Source organism: Plasmodium chabaudi (genome assembly GCF_900002335.3).
Source record: "Plasmodium chabaudi chabaudi strain AS genome assembly, chromosome: 9".
NCBI classification, from domain to species: domain Eukaryota; phylum Apicomplexa; class Aconoidasida; order Haemosporida; family Plasmodiidae; genus Plasmodium; species Plasmodium chabaudi.
Genome location: NC_030109.2, coordinates 594,924 through 616,762, shown reverse-complemented (window position 1 = coordinate 616,762; position 21,839 = coordinate 594,924). Strand labels below are relative to the sequence as shown.

Here is a 21,839-nt window from a genome sequence, read left to right as displayed (position 1 = left end):
CGGTATGATAAAGAGTAAGCATAGAAAGTTGCTTGTAATATATATACAAACTCGTAAAGGAATTAAGAAAAGGCTTGCAAATGTTACTTTGTCACAACGATTGTCGTAACTGCTTGCCATTATTAAATGAAATGAAAAACATTTCATTCATCATAGGAGGCATATGGATAATTTCTATTCATAGAGCCAGAAAAATTATTAAAATGATTTATATTATCTGTATGCATAATATTTTGGTTGTTCGCCATAATTATTAGTTTATCTAATTTATTTGAATTTTCTACATTATTTAATGTAGCCATATTTGATCCATTATTATATTTGTTTGCATTATTTATTTCATGATACGTTTCGTTATAGTTATTAACAATTTGTCCATTGTTTAGTTCGATATTATTTACATTGTTTCCATTGTTGATATCATACATATTCATATATTTCTTATAATCATCTGAAGAATTTACATTCGAATTATACATCCCATTATAATTATTTAAATACGCATTATCTGTATCGTTATATCCATTATTATCATTCATATTATTATGTCCATTATTTGTTTTTTCACCGTTTTTTGAATTTTTCATATATGAACCATATTTTATATTTTCATACATTTGTGCATAATTATTATTATCATTATTTTTATTATATTGCGTTGAGTTATATTTTGAGTCATCGTGATTTCCATCAAATGGATATAAGGCACTATTACCATTGTTATAATGTTCGGTGTTATTTACAAATCTGTTTATATTATTATGTCCATTCGTGTTTACTATTTTAGAAGTGTTAGCATGATTTATATTGTTAATTTGGTTTGCTTTATTTATATTTTCGATAGGTCCACCATTTCGGGTATTACTAATAATTGTATTATTTGGGGATGTAACTTTTTTTTGAATATTAATGTAGGAACTAATTTTTTTATTTTTTTCCATTTCCTGCTTTATTTTATTCATTCGTCTTTTTAAAATTCGATCATACTGTTTTTCATTAACATATATTACACCATCCCATCCACCATAATTATTTGTTTCATTTTGAAAGTTTGAAAAAATATAATTTTTATTTATAACATTGTTAATGCTGTTAATTTCAAGGGTGTTATTCATTTCAAGGTTGGTGTTCATGTTTGTTAAGAGCCAGGGGTGTGTAACAAAAATGGTAATACACCTTTTTTATCTTCCCGTTTTATGTTTCTTTTTACTGTCCTTTCTTTATTTTCCTTTTTTGCGAGTCAGTCTGTTCTTAAAATGAGCCCTTACTATATAGCCGGAGACAATATATTGAAGTATAGCATTTATATTAAAAAATTAAAAAGGGTTAGTAAAACAAAAAAGAATTCATATTTATTATTTTTTGAAATATGTGTGTATAAATATATGCACATGCGTGTTTGTGCATATGCGTATTTTTATAGGGGTAAGCATATATAAACAAAATTGAGAAGGAAGATTTGAATTATTTTTTTCCTGCCACCCTAAAAGCCAATTATGAGGGTATATACAATATTGGCAAAAATGAAAAGGAGAAAAAGATATTAAAATAATTTTCTTTTTATTTTTATTATATATTAAATTTACGAGCATTTAATTTGTATATTTCCCAATACAAATAATATCGTAGTATTTAACAAAATATTAATTACTTTTAGCTTTTTTCTTTCTTTTTTTTTTAAACTTCGATCTTAAAATTGCACATTTAAAAATTAATCTAAGAAAATTATAACAAACACACAAAAATAAAAAAAATGATAAAATACGAAAAAAAAAAAAAAACTTATAAATGAACAGAAAATTAAAGTAAAACGTTTTGGCAAATGATAATAAGAAGAAAAAAATATCATGAGATGCTTAAAAAGTTTTATTTTATTCTGCTATTCGCTATTCTGCTATTTTGTTATTCTGCTATTATTTTATTATTTACATTTTACACTTTCGTTTATTATTAAATAAAAACGTAAAATAAATATTTTTCGCATTTGATATTTATTTCTCCTCGTTCTGCCCAATTAGTAATATATTAAAAACAAAGTGAAAAACAAAGTGAAAAATATAACAAAATTTTTCTGCATTTGGCTTGAAACTGCTTCCAGTATTTTTAGAATTTCGGAAAATAACACAGTTAAATAATAAAAATAATTTTATTTTTTTAATTTATAAAAAAATTATGTAAATAGATTAGTTCTTATATTTTGTCAGTTGCATATATACGAAATACACATGCAAATAAATATATGACTGTGTTGCATATTTTCCCTTAATGCCATATAATAATTTAGTAAAAGAAAGTGCATATAAGTTGAAATAACATCGTTTTTGCAGAATTAACACGATAATTTAAAGTGATGAAAAAAAAATATAACAAAAATATTTGTCTGCACCAAAGTTATTAATTTGGGTAATTGTCTTTTTGATATTATCTTAGTAACAATTTTAAATATAATTATGCATTATTTCATTTTTTTTAAATGGTTATTTAAAAATATGCAGTTAAATATTTAAATAAAAGAAATTAGCTGTACAAAATAATTGCATATTATTTTGTTAATACATTTGTATACATAAATATTGTTCGAAAATAAGCGAAAGAGTTATATATTTTTATAAAAATAACATCATTTTGTTTGCTTATATATCCTCTTTTCAATTATATGCATATATCTATTTACTTTCCATGTTTGGAAATAGTTCATATTTTAATACTTCATTGGCAAACCTTTTTAAATACAAAGAAAAAAGTATATAACTTCTCTCAAAATGGCAAAGCAAATTTATCTTTTAAAAACTGTATCACACATATTAACATTAGATTGGGGAAAACAAAGTTAAAACTATGGATAGAACATAAAGCCAAGTAACCTAGCAAACCCCAAATAGAGGCTAGTTTAAAATATCCACATGATTATATACATGTGTGTTCCTATCTTTTTAATTTGGTGTAAGAAATTTGTTATTGATAAGGCTGATAATATGTGTATGGGAATATATACGTTCATGGTAAATTTATTAATGCTTTAAAAAAAAACGTATATCAAAATAAGCTGAATAAATAGTACAATAAATTTTAAGTGATGATTTTTTTCGCTTTATGCTTGAAAAAAAAAATATTCCCAAAATTAAATACTAATTAAAAATTAAGGAATAAAAAAAAGAAACAAATAATAGAATAATTAAAACCGAAATAATAATGTTAAAAAGATATTATATATATTTACAATTTATGTTTTACGTAAAATGTAGATATAGCGCATACACGCAGTCATTTTAATTTCTACATAAATCGGCTCGTTTATTGTAAAAAACATCCTTTGAATTATTAGCTGTTTTCACAACATAAAATTTATAATTTTATTTTTATATACATATATTTTTTTAATTAATTTTGTATTTATTTATATTTTTATATTATTTTTATATTTTATATTTTTTTTATAAATATTATGAATATATATATTTTTAATTTCATATTCATAGTATTTTTTTTTAATTAACAAGGGTTAAACCCTATTTATGTATTTGTAGGTATACTATAAATGCGTAAGCATATACTTATATATTTCATTCTTCCTTTTTTGAAAAATATATAATCGTTTGCTTACTTAGCATTTTAATATATATATTCATATTTTCAAGTCTCAAGAAAAACGAAAAACAAAAGTAAATATTACAGAAATGATTCATATTTATGATGACTTTGTTATGATGCATTCCATATATTTATTATAATTCGATGTGCCTATATTTTCATTTTTACAAATTTATGTTAATTTTTTTACTTTCCCTTTATATTCAGTATTCACCATTTTGTTCTTTCATATATTTATGGTAAAACTTTTGTATTTATATTATTTTTGTTTATTTTTTTAATATTTTTATGCAAGTTACCATTTTCATATGACCTGTATAGAACAAAAAAAAAAAATACATGACTTGTGCATGCAAATATGCGTATGTATAAAGATATACACAAATGCATTAATATGCGAAAAAGACGTGTTTCTTCAACATGATATGCAAACATTTGCTAAAAATCGAACATCGATTCTTTACATATATTAGTCCTTTTTTATGTCTTCTTTTTTACATTATATATGGACATATAGATAGAGAAACATGCAGTAATATACCCTCTCTGTTCAATACCATGCATAATAGCTAGCTACAAAAAAAAAAAAAAAAATAGCTGCATTGAATATAATTTGAACAAATATTATTATCAAACTCGAGAGTGGGGGTTTGTATATAATTCAGTAGTAAGAAATAATAGAAGGGTATTGATAAAGTGGGATAATACACTAGTAAAAAAAGTTATTATTTATAATAGTAGACTAAAGTGTGCATGTAAAAATGTATAGATCTCATATGCTTGAAAAGAATGGACGACTCCTATTGAAGGAAAGAAAATATCTTAAAAATATATTAGAAAGTTACAGATTTGAAGGGGTTAGAGAGAAAAAAAATGATTTGTTTACTATTAATAATGATGGGAAAAGATGTATAAACTCATTAGTATATACACCTAATTTTAATAAAATAAGCCAAAATAAAAAGGATGGAATAGTTATAACATGTGATAAAAAAAAATATGAACAAGACATATTTTCTTTGAATTATTTTATAGATTTCATTCAAACCAAATTTAATAATAAAAATTTAAAAAATAATAGTAAATTTGTGAAAAATGTTTCTAATCTATTTAATAAATATGCAAAATTATGTTACACAAGCAATGTAGATTATATGCAACAAAATAATGAAGACACAAAACATTTAAAAATAAGCGAAGAAAAAATAAATAATTTTTTAAAGAAGTCTTTTAAATCATATAACAAAATAAATAAAATTTCTAGTAATATTATAAACAGTGATGCACATCATCCAAATGGTCTTGTAGATAATAAAACAGAGATTGATGGAAAAAAGAAAGAACCAAATTTTGTAGAAACATTATTTAATGATATTGTAAAAATATATTTATCTAAAATTCCTAAAGGATTTGAAAGATTTGAAAAAAGCGATTCAAACAAAAATTGTAATGGGAATATAAATAATGCTCAACAAGAAGAAGAAAAACCCAAAAAATTTGATAATAACTTTTTTTATTTATTTATTTTATTATTATTATGTTTTCTACTATTTGTCGATTCAAATAGTTTATATAATGAAATAACACAAAATGATTTTTTTTACAATTATTTATCTAAAGGATATGTAGATAAAATCAAATTAATAAATAAAGATTATGTAAAAGCATATTTAAATTCACATGGTATTAATAAATATCATTTAAAATATGTTAGTTTTAGAGTAGGAAATAGTGATTCCTTTGAAAGAAAAGTTGAACTAATACAAAAAGAAATGAATATAAAACTTGATGAAATTATAGAAGTACAATATGTAAATGAAGGAAATCTTGTAGGGGAAATCAAATCTTATATTCCTAGTATACTTTTTTTTCTGTTTTTAGTTTTCATATTCCAAAAAATAACTTTAAAAAATGTAGCAAACAGTGGAATGGATAAGCTATTTAAATTTAATAAAATAAATCCGATTAATAAAAATAATTATAAAACAGATATAAAATTTTCAAGTGTTGCTGGAATGAAACAAGCAAAAGAAGAAATTATGGAGTTTGTTGATTTTTTGAAAAATCCAGCAAAATATCAAGTATTAGGTGCAAAAATACCAAAAGGTGCATTATTATGTGGTGCACCGGGAACCGGAAAAACTTTATTAGCAAAAGCTGTTGCTGGTGAAGCTAATGTTCCTTTTTTTAATATCAGTGGAAGTGATTTTATTGAAGTATTTGTGGGAATCGGACCATCAAGAGTTAGAGAACTATTTGCACAAGCAAGAAAACATGCACCATCTATTATTTTTATAGATGAAATTGATGCTGTTGGACGAAAAAGATCAAAAGGAGGTTTTGCAGGTGGAGGAAATGATGAAAGAGAAAATACTTTAAATCAGATGCTTGTTGAAATGGATGGGTTCCATACATCTAATGATCAAGTAGTTGTTTTAGCAGGAACAAATAGAGTCGATATTTTAGATCCCGCTATTACAAGACCAGGAAGATTTGATAGAATTGTTAATATTAACAAACCAGATATTAATGAAAGATCAGAAATATTTCAAGTTCATTTAAAAAATCTAAAATTACATGATTCTTTAGATATTAAAAATATAAGTTATATATTAGCATCGTTAACACCTGGATTTGTTGGTGCAGATATCGCCAACGTTGTAAATGAAGGTGCAATACAATGTGCAAGACGATCACATATACAAGGTGTACAAATGCATGATTTTGAGTTAGCTATCGAAAGAGTATTAGGTGGATTAGCCAAATCAACTTCACTTATATCTCCGTTAGAAAAAAAAACAATATCATATCATGAAACGGGTCATGCCCTTATTGGATGGTTTTTAGAATTTGCTGACCCCGTTTTAAAGGTGTCGATAATACCTAGAAGCAATGGTGCACTAGGATATTCTCAGCATCTAAGTGAAGAAATTATGTTATTTTCTAAAGAAGCTATACATGATAAAATTGCAGTTATATTAGGTGGTCGTGCAGCAGAAGAATTATTTATTGGAAAAATAACAACCGGAGCAATTGATGATTTAAATAAAGTTACACAACTAGCTTATTCATATGTATCTCAATATGGAATGAACAAAGAAATAGGGTTAGTTTCATTTCAACAAAATGGTGGAAATAATGGTGGTAGCGAATATTCTTTTTATCGACCTCATTCAGAATGCTTAGCACATCTAATTGATAATGAAGCTAGAAATTTAATAGAATCACAATATAATCGAGTTAAAGCTATTTTAAAAAAAAATGAAAAACATGTACATAATCTTGCTAATTTGCTATATGAAAAAGAAACAATATCATATCACGATATTGTTAAATGCGTTGGAGAAAGACCATATCCCATCAAATCAAACTATGAAAAGTTTGTCAAAGCAAATCCCTATAAAATGAATCTATCTGCATCTATAGAAGAAAAAACTGGAGAAAAAGCTGAAGAAGCTGATTCAGAACATGCTCAAAAAAATGAATCCCATAAAGATGCTACCAATAATGAGCATGACAAAAATAGTAACAATTTAAAAAAAAAAAATTCTAAAAATGATAGTGGGGACGTAAATGGAGTTTCTCATGCTACCCCCAATAATAACGATAGAAACAAAAAGGATGAACAGATTTCTAATTTTAACATAAGATAATTGATATTATATCTACATATGTATGCCACTGTTTAAGTAGGATGTTTGGTGATTCATTGTTTTATTTTAATTTATTTTGATTGGAAGAACAGATTCTATCCTATGGGTTCTAAAGTGTGTAACTTAAACAAAATGTGATTTATAGATAACCAATTTCTATGATATTATATTTCCAAACAGAATAATAAATTATATGAATCACCAATTTTAAAACAACCCCTCTTATTATATTTGTTCAAAACAGATAAATTAAAAATCCATACTTATATATACATTACATAAAAGAATTTTTTATAAGTCCCCTTGAGGAGAATTTTTTTTTTAAAAATCAAGCTGATATAGAAGCAAACCTATATTTATACATACGTGTGTTTGTATATCTACATCTAATACACATACGTAAGAAATATGTGTAAACAAATTTAAACATATTTTATAATATGGATAATAGTTTTGTTATATTTTTATTTTTTTATGTATTATTTTGTTTTTTTTTTTTTATTTTTTTGGAGTAGTTCCATATTTAACTGCATTTTTATGCGAACTTGTGAAATCTAAGTTGGCTACAAAAAATATATCTATGCACATCTATTATGTAGATAGTATCACAAATATGTGTTAATATTTATTTCGGTATATATTTTAGATTATGCGTAGGCAATAGTTTTTTTGTTAGTCTATTTATTTTAGAAAAAAAAAAAAAAACTAAAAAATTCTATAGAAAGAATCATAATAATTGATGAAAAGTAAATCCATGCGATATACTTGCAAAAGGAATTTCACTTTTGTTTTATTCTTTGTAATGTTTAAATATGCATAAATTGGATAATGATAAAATTTGTTTACTATGCTTATGTAAATCGATAAACATAAGATGACGATTGAGTTATGTATCTAACCCATCGGTGGGTATTACTTGATTTATAATTTTCGATTATTTTTAAATATTTTATTCTAAGTTTTGATAAATTAAACATCGGAATTTCAAACATTATATGTATAGGCCCAAAGTCCCGTCTCGAATACTCGTAGTTCTGGTTTAGAGTTATTTTAGATCGTATAGTGTACTCCGTCTCGCCCTGAAGTGCGTCGAAAATGTAGGGAAGCATGCAGCGGAAATGTGCAGTGAAACACGTAGCGAAAATGTAGGGGAAAATGCAGCGAAACATGTAGCGAAAAATGAGATATGTACGAATGATAACAACGTGGTTACCTTAAACTTTTTGATCGTCCATAGGAGCTTGTGCTCGTTGGCTATGTACTGGGCAGAAAAGAGGTCCGAGTTTGTGTTCGCATCTAAGTGGACGCTCGATATATGTTTGCACAAATTGCAATTTACGAGAACGTTAGTGCAGGAATATCGGGACGGTATGTCCAATTTGATACGTATAAATAGTTCGACCTACAAACAAAATGGAAATATATAGCGTGTCGAAAAAGAAAAGGTATAAGAAATAAGAAGCATGACGACATGAACGGATGACGTACCGTGTGGTTTGTGTTGTATAAAAGGTTTGCATATAAATGAAATGGTGCTTTAAAATTGTTATTTATTCTGTAATTCATAAGAACACATTCCCCATCAGGTTGATATAAAGATAAAATTCGATCGCTTTCAAAATTTGAAGTATTAACAAGATGATTAAAATTACAATCATCAATAATTATATTATTTGTATTATCTTTATGAATATTTTTAATATATAAGTCATCATTTAATGCTATTTTAATATATGGATTTCCTAATAAATAGGATTTAATTTGTATAACACCATCTATATAAGAATATATAATTTCTCCTTTCTTATTCATAATTAAATTAATCTTTTCTACAATATCTATAAATATTTCATTTTTTTTATTATCAACTTGTATAGGCTTTTGTGAAGCATTAGATGGTAATGTATTCGAATGCTTGATTGTAAATTTTGTTAAATTTGAGAATTTGGTACTAGGAGTATTAATATTACTAATTTCATTATGAATTAAGTATCTTATATATTCTGTATTACTATTTTGTAAATAACCATAATCAATTACTTCATCCACTATTTCATAAATTAAAATAAAATTCGTTCTTATAATCTCTTCGGTTAATTGTCCACAAAAGTCTTTAAAGATTTTTAATAATCTATATAATAATTCTATTAAATAACTCGGAGAAATATTAAATAATGATGTTAATACATAATATAAATTATTGTTTTTCAAAAAGCAGAAATTGATTCCATTTAAATAAAATAATGGTGGTGGATCACCTTTATGTAGTTTAACTTTTCTAAAAAATATTTCAGCACTTCCTTTTAAAACATCCCCTCGAAAATCTCTGTTTATTATTGTATCCCCTCTTGGTGAGAGAATATAAAATTGTGATATTACCATCTTCTCATTCGGAATATTTCATAATGTAATACACACAATTACATTATATCTTTCTTAATTCATCTCCTTTTTTTACTATCATTTCTTTGTTCCCTTTGTTTGCTTTATCTGATTTACAAACCTATTTGATAAAACTCTCTGCCGAATAAACTCCAAAAATTGGCGAAATACCTTTGACTATGTTTCCGTTTTTACGAAATTTAATTAAAAATGTAAACAAATAAAATTTTAAAAAATAAATAAAATAAAAAATTTTAAAAATAAAAATAAAAATTTTTTTTAAAATAACAGGTCGGCAAATGTGAAAAATAGAAAGCGCTGCGACGTATGCAATTGGCTGAAAAAATATTTCAGATCGGCTCGTTGATTTCTTTAATTTTTTATAAAAATTTTAATAAATAAAATAAAGTTATAAATAATAGAAAATAAAAATAATGAACAGTTGTGGACTCATCAAAAATTATAAAAACAATTTTATATCTCAGTAGGTAATACATTTCCATTTTTCCCACCACATATAAACAAATTTTATATGATGTATTTTTGCTACTTGTATGGAAGCCTAAATTTGGTTCGTCTTTTTTTTCATTAAAATAAACATAGTAATATATTCATTTTATTGTGCAAAAGAATGACCTACTTAGTGAGATGACCAAATTTCTCACACTCCTTTCGGCTGAATGAGAACTGGCGTATCTTTGCAAACAGGGGGGTCGGACTCTACACCTCCATGTAGTTCACCCCTTACAGTTTTCGAAAAAAACAATTCAGTAAAATGTTTTGAAAAGGTTAAAACAAGTTGTAAAAAAAGTCGAAAAATGAAAAAATGAAAAAAACGCAAAAAAAAGTTACATATAAAATACATGGACCGAACGCGGGTAGTGAATACGCTTGGACATACATAATTCGAATTTAACAAAAAAAAAAAAAAAATATATCAACTTAAATCAAATCCTTGGGTTCCATTAATTGCTGTTATTAAATTTTTATAAAGGATTTCCTTTGTTTCATAATCAGGCAATTTCAGCAAATTAACACAAGTCGATGCAGTAGGTAATCTTGTACGATCTACTACTCTCGATATACAAAACTTAGGATACAATTCTTGAAATCCTAATAATGGTGATCTTGAACAGCTTGTTACAAACATAAGAAATAAACTTTTTTCTTTGGAAGTAAAATTATTTAATATTTCAAATAAGTTTATAATCGTTTTACTATTTTCATTATATCCTCCACTATATACAACATTCTTATATAAATCATTAACGTCAAAACATTTATCATTTCCGGATATTAATATTTTTAATTCATGGGCACTAAAAAGTTTAAACCATTTTATAGGTATTAATTGTGATAGTCCTTTTAAAAAATGCTGAGTTTTTTTCTGGATCAATTTATTATATTTATAATCTATATATAACTTTATATATAATTTTTTATTTTCATTTGTTACACTAATGTTTCTTCCATCTGTTATTAAATCGATACAATCAACTTCGTTTTTATTAAAATTGTTTGTGTCATCATTCTTACTATTGTCAAACAATTCTGCTTTATCAGCTTTGCCATGCTCGTCATTAATTTCTATCATTTCGCTAGATTGATCAGATAATGCATTTATATATCCACCAGAAATCGATGGAATGGTTGTGTTATGTCTGTTTGTGTTGTCGCCCATTCTAGAGGTACGAGACGAAATCGAATTTAAATAAACTTCGTTTCGTGAAATAGTTGATATATTTCTATCTAACGTATTTATTAACACATCTAAATTATCAATTATATTAAAAAATGTGTTAATGTTATTATTGTACATATTTTGATTGCTTTGGAAAAATAAAAGGGAATTATTAGATCCAGTTTGATTATTTATATTTTCATAATTTTTAAGATTTTTATTTAAATTAATAAAATAATTTTTAATTTCATTATATTGTTCTAAATTTAAGAAATCTGGATTTTTATTTTCATACGTACAAAAAGTTAAACCTAAATTTTCAACATCTTCTGCATTTTGAATATATAATAAACTATTAAAAACTTCTTTATCGAGAAAGTATAAATCATTTATATTTATTTCATTATATAATAATAAATTTAAAAATAGATTATTAAAAACGGATTCAATTAATATCCTTTCATATATAGCTTTTCCAACTACCTTCCCTGAAAATTCATATAAAATCAAATTATCATTTTGTTTATATTGCTTAGGGAATAGTGTATTATTTTGTGCATGTTGAAATAAAATAAATTTATTATGAAAAATTTCTCGACACAAAAGTAACATAAATTCTTTGAATAATCCACCACCATCTATTCCTGTTTCATCATTTCCATTTTGATCTCTAAAAGCGATTCTTATATTTTGTTTTATATTTATTGAATCTAATTTATTTAAAGTTATAAATGCATCTTCGAATATATTTGTTCGTCTTATATAATTATATTTACGTTCCAAAATATTATATCTTGTATCATCACGTATTGATTCTTTACTTTTATTTCGAAGGTTATAAAAAATTAATAGTCGATCATCAAATGGAAGAGTAAATGGACAACGTCTTAATAAATAGTTAGCTAATATCGTTACATATTTTATATTCTTATTTATATATATATCATTTTTTTCTAAAAATAAAGAGGAATCTTCATCATAATTATTGTTACTATAATTTATATTATTGCTTTCTCCAATTATATTAAATCGATTTTTTAATAAATTATATGTATCCTTAATAACAAAAAATTCATCATCAAATATTTCTAAATACTTATTTATTTCATATACTTTTTTAATCATTTTCGGTAATATAAAACTCAGCCCTCTTTTTTCACTGTTATATAGATAGTAGTTTATCATTGCATGTGTATATGCTGATTCTTTTTGATGTCTATTGTAATTCAAATTAGATAGCTTACTTATTTTGTTATTTTCATTATCTTCTGCACACTCCTTATACCTCTTAACATTTTGACTTAAGTTCGGTTCACCACTATGTATAATATCACTTGAATTTCCCACCGTTTTGTCATTAAATTTTTTTTCATAAAATGTGTCTACGTTGTTATTTTTATAATTACGACAATTGTTGCAATATGTTATTTTTTCATCAAACATAATACCGTTTACTTCTAAACCGGTGAGCCATTCTAAAATATGTTCGACATTACAATTTAGACATTTAAAAGAATCCATTTGTTTATTATTTATATTGTCACACTCTTTTATTGTTTCATTTTCTACTTCAGTATATTCTATTTTTATTACTTTATTTGTTGAACTATTTAATGCACTAAAATCGGATATATTTGTTATAAAATCTCGGTGCAACAAATCGGATCCACTAATATCTGTCCTATCAACATAATCTATATCATTCTGTTCCTTTTTCTCACATTCTTTTTCCTGCTGTTCATCTTCATCATTATATATGACGTCATCTGATATATCATCAACTAATTCTTCTATTTGTTTCCAATCCTGATTGATATACATATTTGCTAATTCGAAACTTATCGTATTTATCGATTTTTTTAAAACAATCCAAAGAGACAAAACTAATAATTTACATATCTTTTTAAATGACGGACTTAACATAAATGATTTACTAAATTTAAAATTATTTATATCAATCAATTTATTATACATATTTGTAATAATATAATAATGAAATAGAAAACAAAAAGAAGTAAGATATATCACCATCTCATTATTATCAAAATATGGAAAATCATATAAATCTTTCAAAAAATCATTATCCGTTTTTCCATTTTTTTTATTTTCAATCCATGATAAATATATCTTTTTTATTAAATATATATGTATATTATTTTGTATTAATATTTTTTTAATTCTTATTATTATTTGATTATTTATTATATCCTTTTTATCTCGTAGTTCTATTAAATTGTTTAAAGAAAAAAAATATTCTTTATCATAGTAGTGAAAGGTGTTACATTGTGGACTCGAACTTACACCCAAGTTATGACCATTGTACATGTCCTTTTTACTACTACTACTACTTATGCTAGTTCGCATATTTCCAAAATTATTGTTAAACATGCTAGATGTATTACTTTTATCTTTCCTTACATGGTCTTCAGCATATTGGCCGAAATTTATACTACCACCTGATTTGATATTCTTTTTATTATTATATATATCACCAAATGTTTTAATAGTATGCTCTCTATTTTTATCATTTTTTATATTTTTAATATAATCATAATAGTTTCTATACATCTTAAATACATCTATATGTATACTTCTAAATGGGATCAACAAAAATAATAAGCTGTCTAATTTCATAAAGCAATATTTTTTACAAATATCTATTAATGATTCAATTATATTTTTATTATAAAAATATCCTAAACCTACATTATCTATTTTTCTTCCTTTATTTTGTAAGAAAAATAATATTGTTTCATTTTCGTTGTTTGTTTTTACATCTAAAAATGGTATATCCTTTTTTGAGGGGCTCTGGATATAACTACTCGGGTCGGTACTGTCTGCCTTTTCTTGTTTTAATGCACCATCATCTGAAACAGTATATATATAGGGATGATGAACAAAAGGCATAAACATATATACTTCTAATAATAGATCTATTATATTATCATTCATTATTTCTTTATTTATATAAATAAATACAAGAACATTTTTAAATATATTAATTCCTGATACATGTTTTTTATCATATGTTTCTTGACTATATATTATACTTTTTTTTGAATAGATCCATATATTATGACTTTCAAAATTGTATACAATATTCTTCATTATATTTGTGTCTATTATTATATTTTTCTTCATTACTAATATTAAGAGTTGTTTCAATTTTACTAATTCATTTTTCACATCTATTTTAGATGCAAATAATTCAAAAATGTTATACTTAAACAGTGATACAAAAATATAGTAATAATTGTAACACGTATTTGTTCGAGCTATATATAACAATAAAAAATCTAACAATATATTTATTTTATTTTTCAAATCATTTACATAATTATTATTTAATTTACTTCCTTGTACTTTTAAAATATAAAAATAAATATACACTATGTCACATACATATACTAGTAGTTTCGTTTTTGATTCACAAAACAAGGGAAGCTCTGAATTGATATTCCAAAATAGTAGAACCTGCTTGATAACTGTGATTAGTCCATCTATTGTTAAAATTATATAGTCAGATATTTTTTTAATAGATTCTACTAACTTTTCTTTACCTACATTTCTAAAATGGTTAGAAGTATTTATCATTCTATTTCCTAATTCTTCAATAAATTGGCTATTTAAAATAAAATTATATAAATAATATATATGTATCATATTACTTTCATATACATCTATATGGCAATGTATATACTCTTGTAGTATTACAAAATGGTCACTATTTTGGCTAGCTAAATTATTTAAATGATTTTGATTGACTTGTTCAGAATTTGAAACATGCCGAATAGTTCCTTTCACACCATTTTTTGATTTTTTATTTATTTTTCCATTTTTATAATATTCACGATATATATTCAAATTGTATACATAATAATTTCCAATCAGAATATCTAAATGATTCACCAAAATATCTATTTCTTTATTGTGTCTATAATACATTTTGTTTTTTTCAACATTTTCATTTTTCACATCATTATTATTTTCATCGGGCCCTTTTAATGAGTCTTTGTTAGATTCGTCAGGCTTCAAATTTGGTTCATAAGTTTCTGAACTTAATGAATCGCTACTTTTATAGTTAACATTTTTCAGTAAGCCTAACTTATTATGTAGTTTTATTATATCTAACAAAATTTTGATCGGCCCATATATTCCTTCAAAATTCATATATTTATAATAATTATAGCAGTTCCATTTTGAATATATAAAACAAGATTGAAGTGAAAATTCATATAAACAAATTTCTAAAGCTTGGGTATATACAGTTGGTGAAACTATTTTTTCTAACAGTATAACATCATTAACTCTTTTTAATAAATTGTTATGGATTTCATTTTTGCGTCTTGATATATTTGCTTTATATTGGACATAATTACTTATAACTTTAAAAGAATTTTTTCTTTTATTATATGCTAAGTTGATTTCTTTTTCCTTTCGTGCCTTTTCAATAAATGTGTTTTTATTAAGTATGACATTTTTTTTCCCACTTAAATTAATCCTTCTATTTTTACTTTCCCCATCAAACATATTTTATTTTTGGGAACCCAAGTTAAGTAAATGGTATGCATACAATGGATACATATATAAATAAAGAAATGTATTATATATGTATGTGTAAATAATTATTACATATAATTTTATTTATGTGAAAATACGCTTCTTTTTGACTAACTTAAAATAACAAATCCAATTATGTGGATTTATTTAAAACACAGCATCGCCTATACAATATCAAAGTGTGCGTGGATATTCAATATGTATACTTTTATATGGTGAAAAAATTAATTTGTTTATATCTATTAATTTTTATAATTTTCCTATTATATTCTTTAAATAATGTTACTTAAAATGATTTTTTTTTAATTTAAAAAAATCCAATTGTATTTATTATTACATGCACAAAATATATGTGATTGAATAAAAAGGCATAAACTAACAAAGATAATATATTACACAATATATTTTACTGTTATGCTAAAAACATAATATGATCAATGAATTTATTATATAGGAGTATTATTTTGTTTAATATAATTTTCAATATATTATAAAAACTTTTCTTATTTTTTTTGCATATTATTCTATAAAAATTGAAAAATTTAAATAAAATCGTTAGCAAAAAATATATAAAGCATATAAATATTTATATATGCAATTGTATACTCACTACAAAATGATACTTAGTGGTATAATAAATTGAAAAAATGAAAAAGGGGAATAGAACTAGATTTTAATCTAGGGTTTGCAATCATATTAACTTTTTATAATTTTTTTTACGTTTTTTCCAACTTTTTTCCAACTTTTTATAAATTTTATTTTTAAATATTATTCCTTAAAGAAAAAATATGAAAATTTTGTTTCCTCTTTTTTTTTAAAGGGAAATTTTTTACGTTATATTAATTTTTTCTTAAATAATTAAAAAGTACATTATTTCTTATTTTATGAAAATCATTGTAAGCTTATGACAATATGAAGAATCAAATATAAGAATATCATAGCAAAGAAAACTTCAAAATTGATATATTTTGTAGTCATAATAATTTCCATTTATGATACATCAATTGACTTGGCTACGATTGTGATATTGTACAGTTCCATATTTTATTTCCATATATTTCTAATTTTTATGTCATTGATTTAGGGATACTTTTCAAGTTCTACTTTTTTTATTTCCCAAACCATATGCAAGCTTTTGTTATGTAGAATATTATTCCATATGCCTACGTATATACATATTTTGCATATGTAACATTGCATACGTATTTTTTTACATGCTTATTTTTGTCACATAAAACATGTAATTTTAAGAATAAAATAAAGATTTGAAAACTGCATATTATTTGCATATTTTATATATAGTTTATATTCCTACATTTATTAGGGAATATATGAATACAAAAAATTCATAATAATTAAATTTGCATAAACTTTTATATACCCATTAATATATTTTGTCTATTTTATTCTTTTTTAACCTGCACATGTTAATAACTAGCTAAAATACGAATACAACAAAAAAAAATATTACATAATATAATTTATTTTTATAATTACGCTATTACAATATTTACAAATATACATATATTCAATCACTTTAATGCATATATATGTATATACACACAAATTTTTGTAACATTTTGCATGAACATGCAATAATTTACATTCGCGTTCAGAATAAATTAGTGATAAACTAGCCATTTTTTAAAATTTTTCGATAAAAAAAAAAAAAAAAAATGGCAGAGCATTTAGCTCGTATAATTGGAACTGAAGAGGACAGAGTAAATTGCCCATTTTTTTGGAAAATTGGGGCTTGCCGTCATGGAGATCAATGCAGTAGAAGCCATTATAAACCAAACAGTGCTCAAACATTAGTAATAAGACATATGTATGATAATCCACCAATGGCTGTTGCAATTGCTGAAGGGCAAATGGTTGATGATGAGGTGTTAGATCAAGCAGCTGACCATTTTGAAGAATTTTATGAAGAAGTTTTTGATGAATTAATGAAATATGGGGAAATTGAAGATATGGTTGTTTGTGATAATATTGGAGATCATATTATTGGAAATGTTTATATTAAATATACACATGAGGATTATGCAGAAAAAGCTATTAAAGAATTAAACGGACGATTTTATGCTGGAAAACCATTACAAATCGAATATACACCCGTTACTGATTTTAGAGAAGCACGATGCAGACAATTTGTTGATGGGCAATGTAGACGTGGAGGATACTGTAATTTTATGCATATCAAACATGTACCAAGAACTGTTAAAAGAAGGTTACATAAACGTATGTATAAAAAGTTTCCTATGTATAAAAAAAATAGAAAATCAAGAGACGATTCAGATGGTGAGCGTCGACATGATCGATATAGAGACCGAAGTAGAAGAGATAAATATGGAAGTAGTTATAATTCATCAAGACGTAGGCATAGAAGCCAAAGTAGTAATGGCAATGATGATGATAATGAGAGAAGCCACAAACATCCAAGGAGAGAAAATAGTTCAGAAAGAAGAGAAAAAATCGAACGATGGAATAAAGAAAGAGAAATGAAAAATAATCAAAAAAATAATGACGAAAATGAAGATACAACTAAAGTAGAAAATGATGATAATACTAAAGAATAAAAATATATTCCACAAATTATAAATATTTATTTTATATTAAAACTAAAGAGTATTATTAATACAGTATTTACATGTACATATACCTATTTTGGATTTAGTAACATATAAAATTCCTAAAATGAAATTTACATATATATCGAATCTTTAACATCCTTATCATTCTTTTTTTTTGTATATATTTGTCTTATTTATAAAATTATTATTATAAACGGGGCCCGCATAAGTAGTGATAATTTTTTACATTGAAAAGGAATAAATTAATAATAAAAAAGGTGTGAGTATGAAATGGGAAAATATCAGCATGCCAAGAGATGAAGAAAAGTGAATATAGTTCATTCGTTTTTTTGTAGACCAACTGTTAGGGGTCTGTAAAATTTAAATCCACAAAATATGATCAAACATGAGGTACAAAAATTTATGCTCATTCGAATGCTTGACAGAAGACATAACATGCTGGGGCCCAGACGCTTTACAACTGCCATTTTACTAGCTATCACTTTCTAGCCACAATTTATTGCACTTTAAAATGGCTAGAAATAATATATACAACCTATTCGATACCCCGACACGCATACAATGTGAAGTACATATTAAACAACACAGGCATACCAAAATTGGTGGGCAAATTTGTTTGCGTAACATATATGGACATACTAAAATAATAGCGATACTTATTTATTTGCGAATTATTTAAATTTACTTATTTTCTATTTATTTTAATTTTTATGTTTATTTGTGTTTCATTTTTGCATATACAATACCAATGCTCAAATTGGGGAAATAAAATTTAATAAAATAAAAACATCAAGAACCAAATGTTCAGTTTCAAGTTTACAATAGCTATACTTTCAATTCAACTATGCGACTGTAGTTAAGTTGGATAAAGTTATACATATACATATGCTTACTACATATATAACTATTTTAATAATTGTTTTTTTTTATTTTATAATTTCCCCATTTGGCTATAATAATGTTTTTTTTTTCATTTATTTTCATTCCCTATTTTTTATATCTTAACAAAGAACAAAATGGTTATAAAAAAATAGAAAAATTTTATTTTTTAAAAATTATAAAAAGATAATAAAATAGCGAACAAATTGAATGATCGAACATCTTAAAGAATGAATGAAACATTTTTTAGTTTCAAATTGTAAAAAGAAAATCGTAAAATATCAAACTCTTTAAGTGCATAATTGTGTTTTAATATATAGTATAATAATGACGTATCCATACATAGATTATGTTTTTCCCTACAATATTAAAAACATCAGCAACAAAAGAAAAAATAAAAAAATAATGACAGAGAAAAAAATTAAAACAAATTGTTTATATAAGTTGTTTTATATATGTATATAATTTTATTTTTTCATAAAATAAATATAAAGATATTAATTAAAAATGAATAATGAGGATGACAATAATTCCAAACCTTTGCCCGATTGCGAAGGGGGGAAGAAAAAAAATAAAAATAAAATAAAAAAAAAAAATGAAAAAATACAAAAAGAAATATCAGAAGCAAAGTCAAACATTGACGATATTTTTAATAACATAAAAGCTAAAGATAAAAATATAAAAGTTAATGAAACTGGAAAAATTAAAAAAAATAATTCAGAAAAAAAAGGATCATACCCTAATAAAATTAAAAAGAAAAAAGAAACAGATGGATCTCAAAAAAATGCCAACCGATTGTATACACCAGATGGTCTTCCCATATATTCAATGGAGGAACTTAATATGGGTATGCTTTTTTTTTTTACATACATATGTTTCTTCCATATGCCCATCGTGTACTATATATATACTTATGATATGTCTTAAATATAATAATGCGACAATTCCTTTTTTCTGTTATCTATATAGGACGTGGAGGATATACAAAAGACTGTCCCTTTGAGTGTAGCTGCTGCTTTTAATTAATTTTTTCTGTATATAAAATTGTTGATATTATAGGGGGAGAAGAAGATAATATTATTTTACTTTTATATATGATGACATGGCTCGATTAATTGACAAATGGTTGGTTGTAAACCAAATTTTGTCTTCCATACGAGCTAATATAAAGACTGCAAAATTTTTTTATCAGTTTAAACTGATTGAGAAAAATACAATTTCATCATTGAATTGTTTTATGCATATTTGCTTTTTGTTTTTTATACTCCCATAAATTAATTATTTTTTTTCTTCATATTTTTAACTATTCGTCAAAAAAACATAAAACTTTTTTTTGTGGCAAACATTTTTCAAAAACTTTTTTCCAATCTTTGATTTGTAAATAAGCTATTAAAATTTCAACCACTGTATTGACATTGAGAACGTTGCTTTTTTTCTTCTTAATATATTTCTGCATACAACAAAGTAATAAAAATAAACAAGTGTAATCATATAAATTATGGAACTATATATGCTATCAAATCATTGCGTAAATAGGTGTGCAGATTTTTCCCCTACCTCTAAAGGCAACTTTTTTGTCACTACATTTTGTAAAGAGGCTTGATAAAAAGATAAATTCTAAGATAAAAAATAAAGGAAAGGAAAATTATGAGATACGATAAATGCGTTGGCCATAAACATGATGTATACAAAATGGTGTATATGCAAATGCATGACTAACCTTCGAAATGCTTCTATCGACAAGTGCAGATATTATATACACCTCGTCTTGATGTAATTCTGTTAATTCCTGTGAGAAAAGAATGGTACGATTTGTCAAGCCAACAATATAGACATTATACAAGCATGCGCATAAATTATCAAACTGTGCATGCATAATGGATAGAGTCCTATCTTACCTCTGTTGCATCAGGAGACAGAACTACAATTTTGTTTTTTTCAAAAAATTCCCAATAATTTTTTGTATTTATATGAACTTTCCATGTGTTTAAAGAATATTTTTGTTGGAGTTGTAAAAATAATAGATCATCATTTTTTAAATGAGAAAAATGAAATTGTATAGGAACTTTATTTTTAATCATGTAATGATAAGAAAGAAAAATTTGTTTAGCTAAACTTGATATTTCTTTTTCTCCCATAAAATTTAAGAAGCTACAATTAAAACATATTTTATATCCTTCATTATAACACTTCTCTAAAAAATTTTTTTTTTCTTGTTTTTTTTTTATTTGTAATAATTTTCTTTCCTTTAAAAATGCTATTTGTTCTTCTTCATTTAACTCTTCTAATATTTTTAACAATTCAATTCTCTTTTTATATTTTTTTTTTTTTTTTTCTTCGGGTCTATTTTTTTTACGTTTTTCTTTTAATCTTTCTCGTTTTTCTTTCTTCTTTTCCATTTTTGTTTTCTTCTTTTTCAAAATTTTGTTAGCATCCTTTTCGTCTATTACATTCGAAAGGCTGCAAAAAAAATCGTTTGCCTCGTTGTCACCAGGTTCCATT

At 24.4% G+C, this 21,839-nt stretch overlaps 7 protein-coding genes across 7 annotated transcripts; 3 read left to right on the top strand and 4 right to left on the bottom strand.

The window, feature by feature from the left end:
* Positions 1–143: 143 nt before the first annotated feature.
* On the bottom strand, positions 144–1,133 carry PCHAS_0915900 (conserved Plasmodium protein, unknown function; the record flags this gene model as incomplete). The annotated part of the gene is made up of 1 exon (XM_740412.2): positions 144–1,133. One exon carries the CDS (start codon positions 1,131–1,133, stop codon positions 144–146), a length of 990 nt encoding a protein of 329 aa, XP_745505.2.
* A 3,219-nt stretch (positions 1,134–4,352) lies between these two features.
* On the top strand, positions 4,353–7,244 carry PCHAS_0915800 (ATP-dependent zinc metalloprotease FTSH, putative; the record flags this gene model as incomplete). Its single annotated transcript, XM_736612.2, has 1 exon — positions 4,353–7,244. One exon carries the CDS (start codon positions 4,353–4,355, stop codon positions 7,242–7,244), a length of 2,892 nt encoding a protein of 963 aa, XP_741705.2.
* An 851-nt stretch (positions 7,245–8,095) lies between these two features.
* On the bottom strand, positions 8,096–9,626 carry PCHAS_0915700 (AP-4 complex subunit mu, putative; the record flags this gene model as incomplete). The annotated part of the gene is made up of 3 exons (XM_016798105.1): positions 8,096–8,323; positions 8,458–8,646; positions 8,733–9,626. The coding sequence occupies 3 exons, from the start codon at positions 9,624–9,626 to the stop codon at positions 8,096–8,098; spliced, it is 1,311 nt and encodes a 436-aa protein (XP_016655357.1).
* A 937-nt stretch (positions 9,627–10,563) lies between these two features.
* PCHAS_0915600 (ubiquitin-protein ligase, putative) lies at positions 10,564–15,837 on the bottom strand (the record flags this gene model as incomplete). The annotated part of the gene is made up of 1 exon (XM_735436.2): positions 10,564–15,837. The coding sequence occupies one exon, from the start codon at positions 15,835–15,837 to the stop codon at positions 10,564–10,566; it is 5,274 nt and encodes a 1,757-aa protein (XP_740529.2).
* A 1,706-nt stretch (positions 15,838–17,543) lies between these two features.
* PCHAS_0915500 (splicing factor U2AF small subunit, putative) lies at positions 17,544–18,443 on the top strand (the record flags this gene model as incomplete). The annotated part of the gene is made up of 1 exon (XM_016798104.1): positions 17,544–18,443. One exon carries the CDS (start codon positions 17,544–17,546, stop codon positions 18,441–18,443), a length of 900 nt encoding a protein of 299 aa, XP_016655356.1.
* A 1,401-nt stretch (positions 18,444–19,844) lies between these two features.
* On the top strand, positions 19,845–20,359 carry PCHAS_0915400 (conserved protein, unknown function; the record flags this gene model as incomplete). Its single annotated transcript, XM_016798103.1, has 2 exons — positions 19,845–20,184; positions 20,307–20,359. 2 exons carry the CDS (start codon positions 19,845–19,847, stop codon positions 20,357–20,359), a joined length of 393 nt encoding a protein of 130 aa, XP_016655355.1.
* A 281-nt stretch (positions 20,360–20,640) lies between these two features.
* Positions 20,641–21,838, bottom strand: PCHAS_0915300 (tRNA m(1)G methyltransferase, putative; the record flags this gene model as incomplete). The annotated part of the gene is made up of 4 exons (XM_740188.1): positions 20,641–20,787; positions 20,895–20,954; positions 21,058–21,126; positions 21,236–21,838. The coding sequence occupies 4 exons, from the start codon at positions 21,836–21,838 to the stop codon at positions 20,641–20,643; spliced, it is 879 nt and encodes a 292-aa protein (XP_745281.1).
* Between the last annotated feature and the right edge of the window lies 1 nt (position 21,839).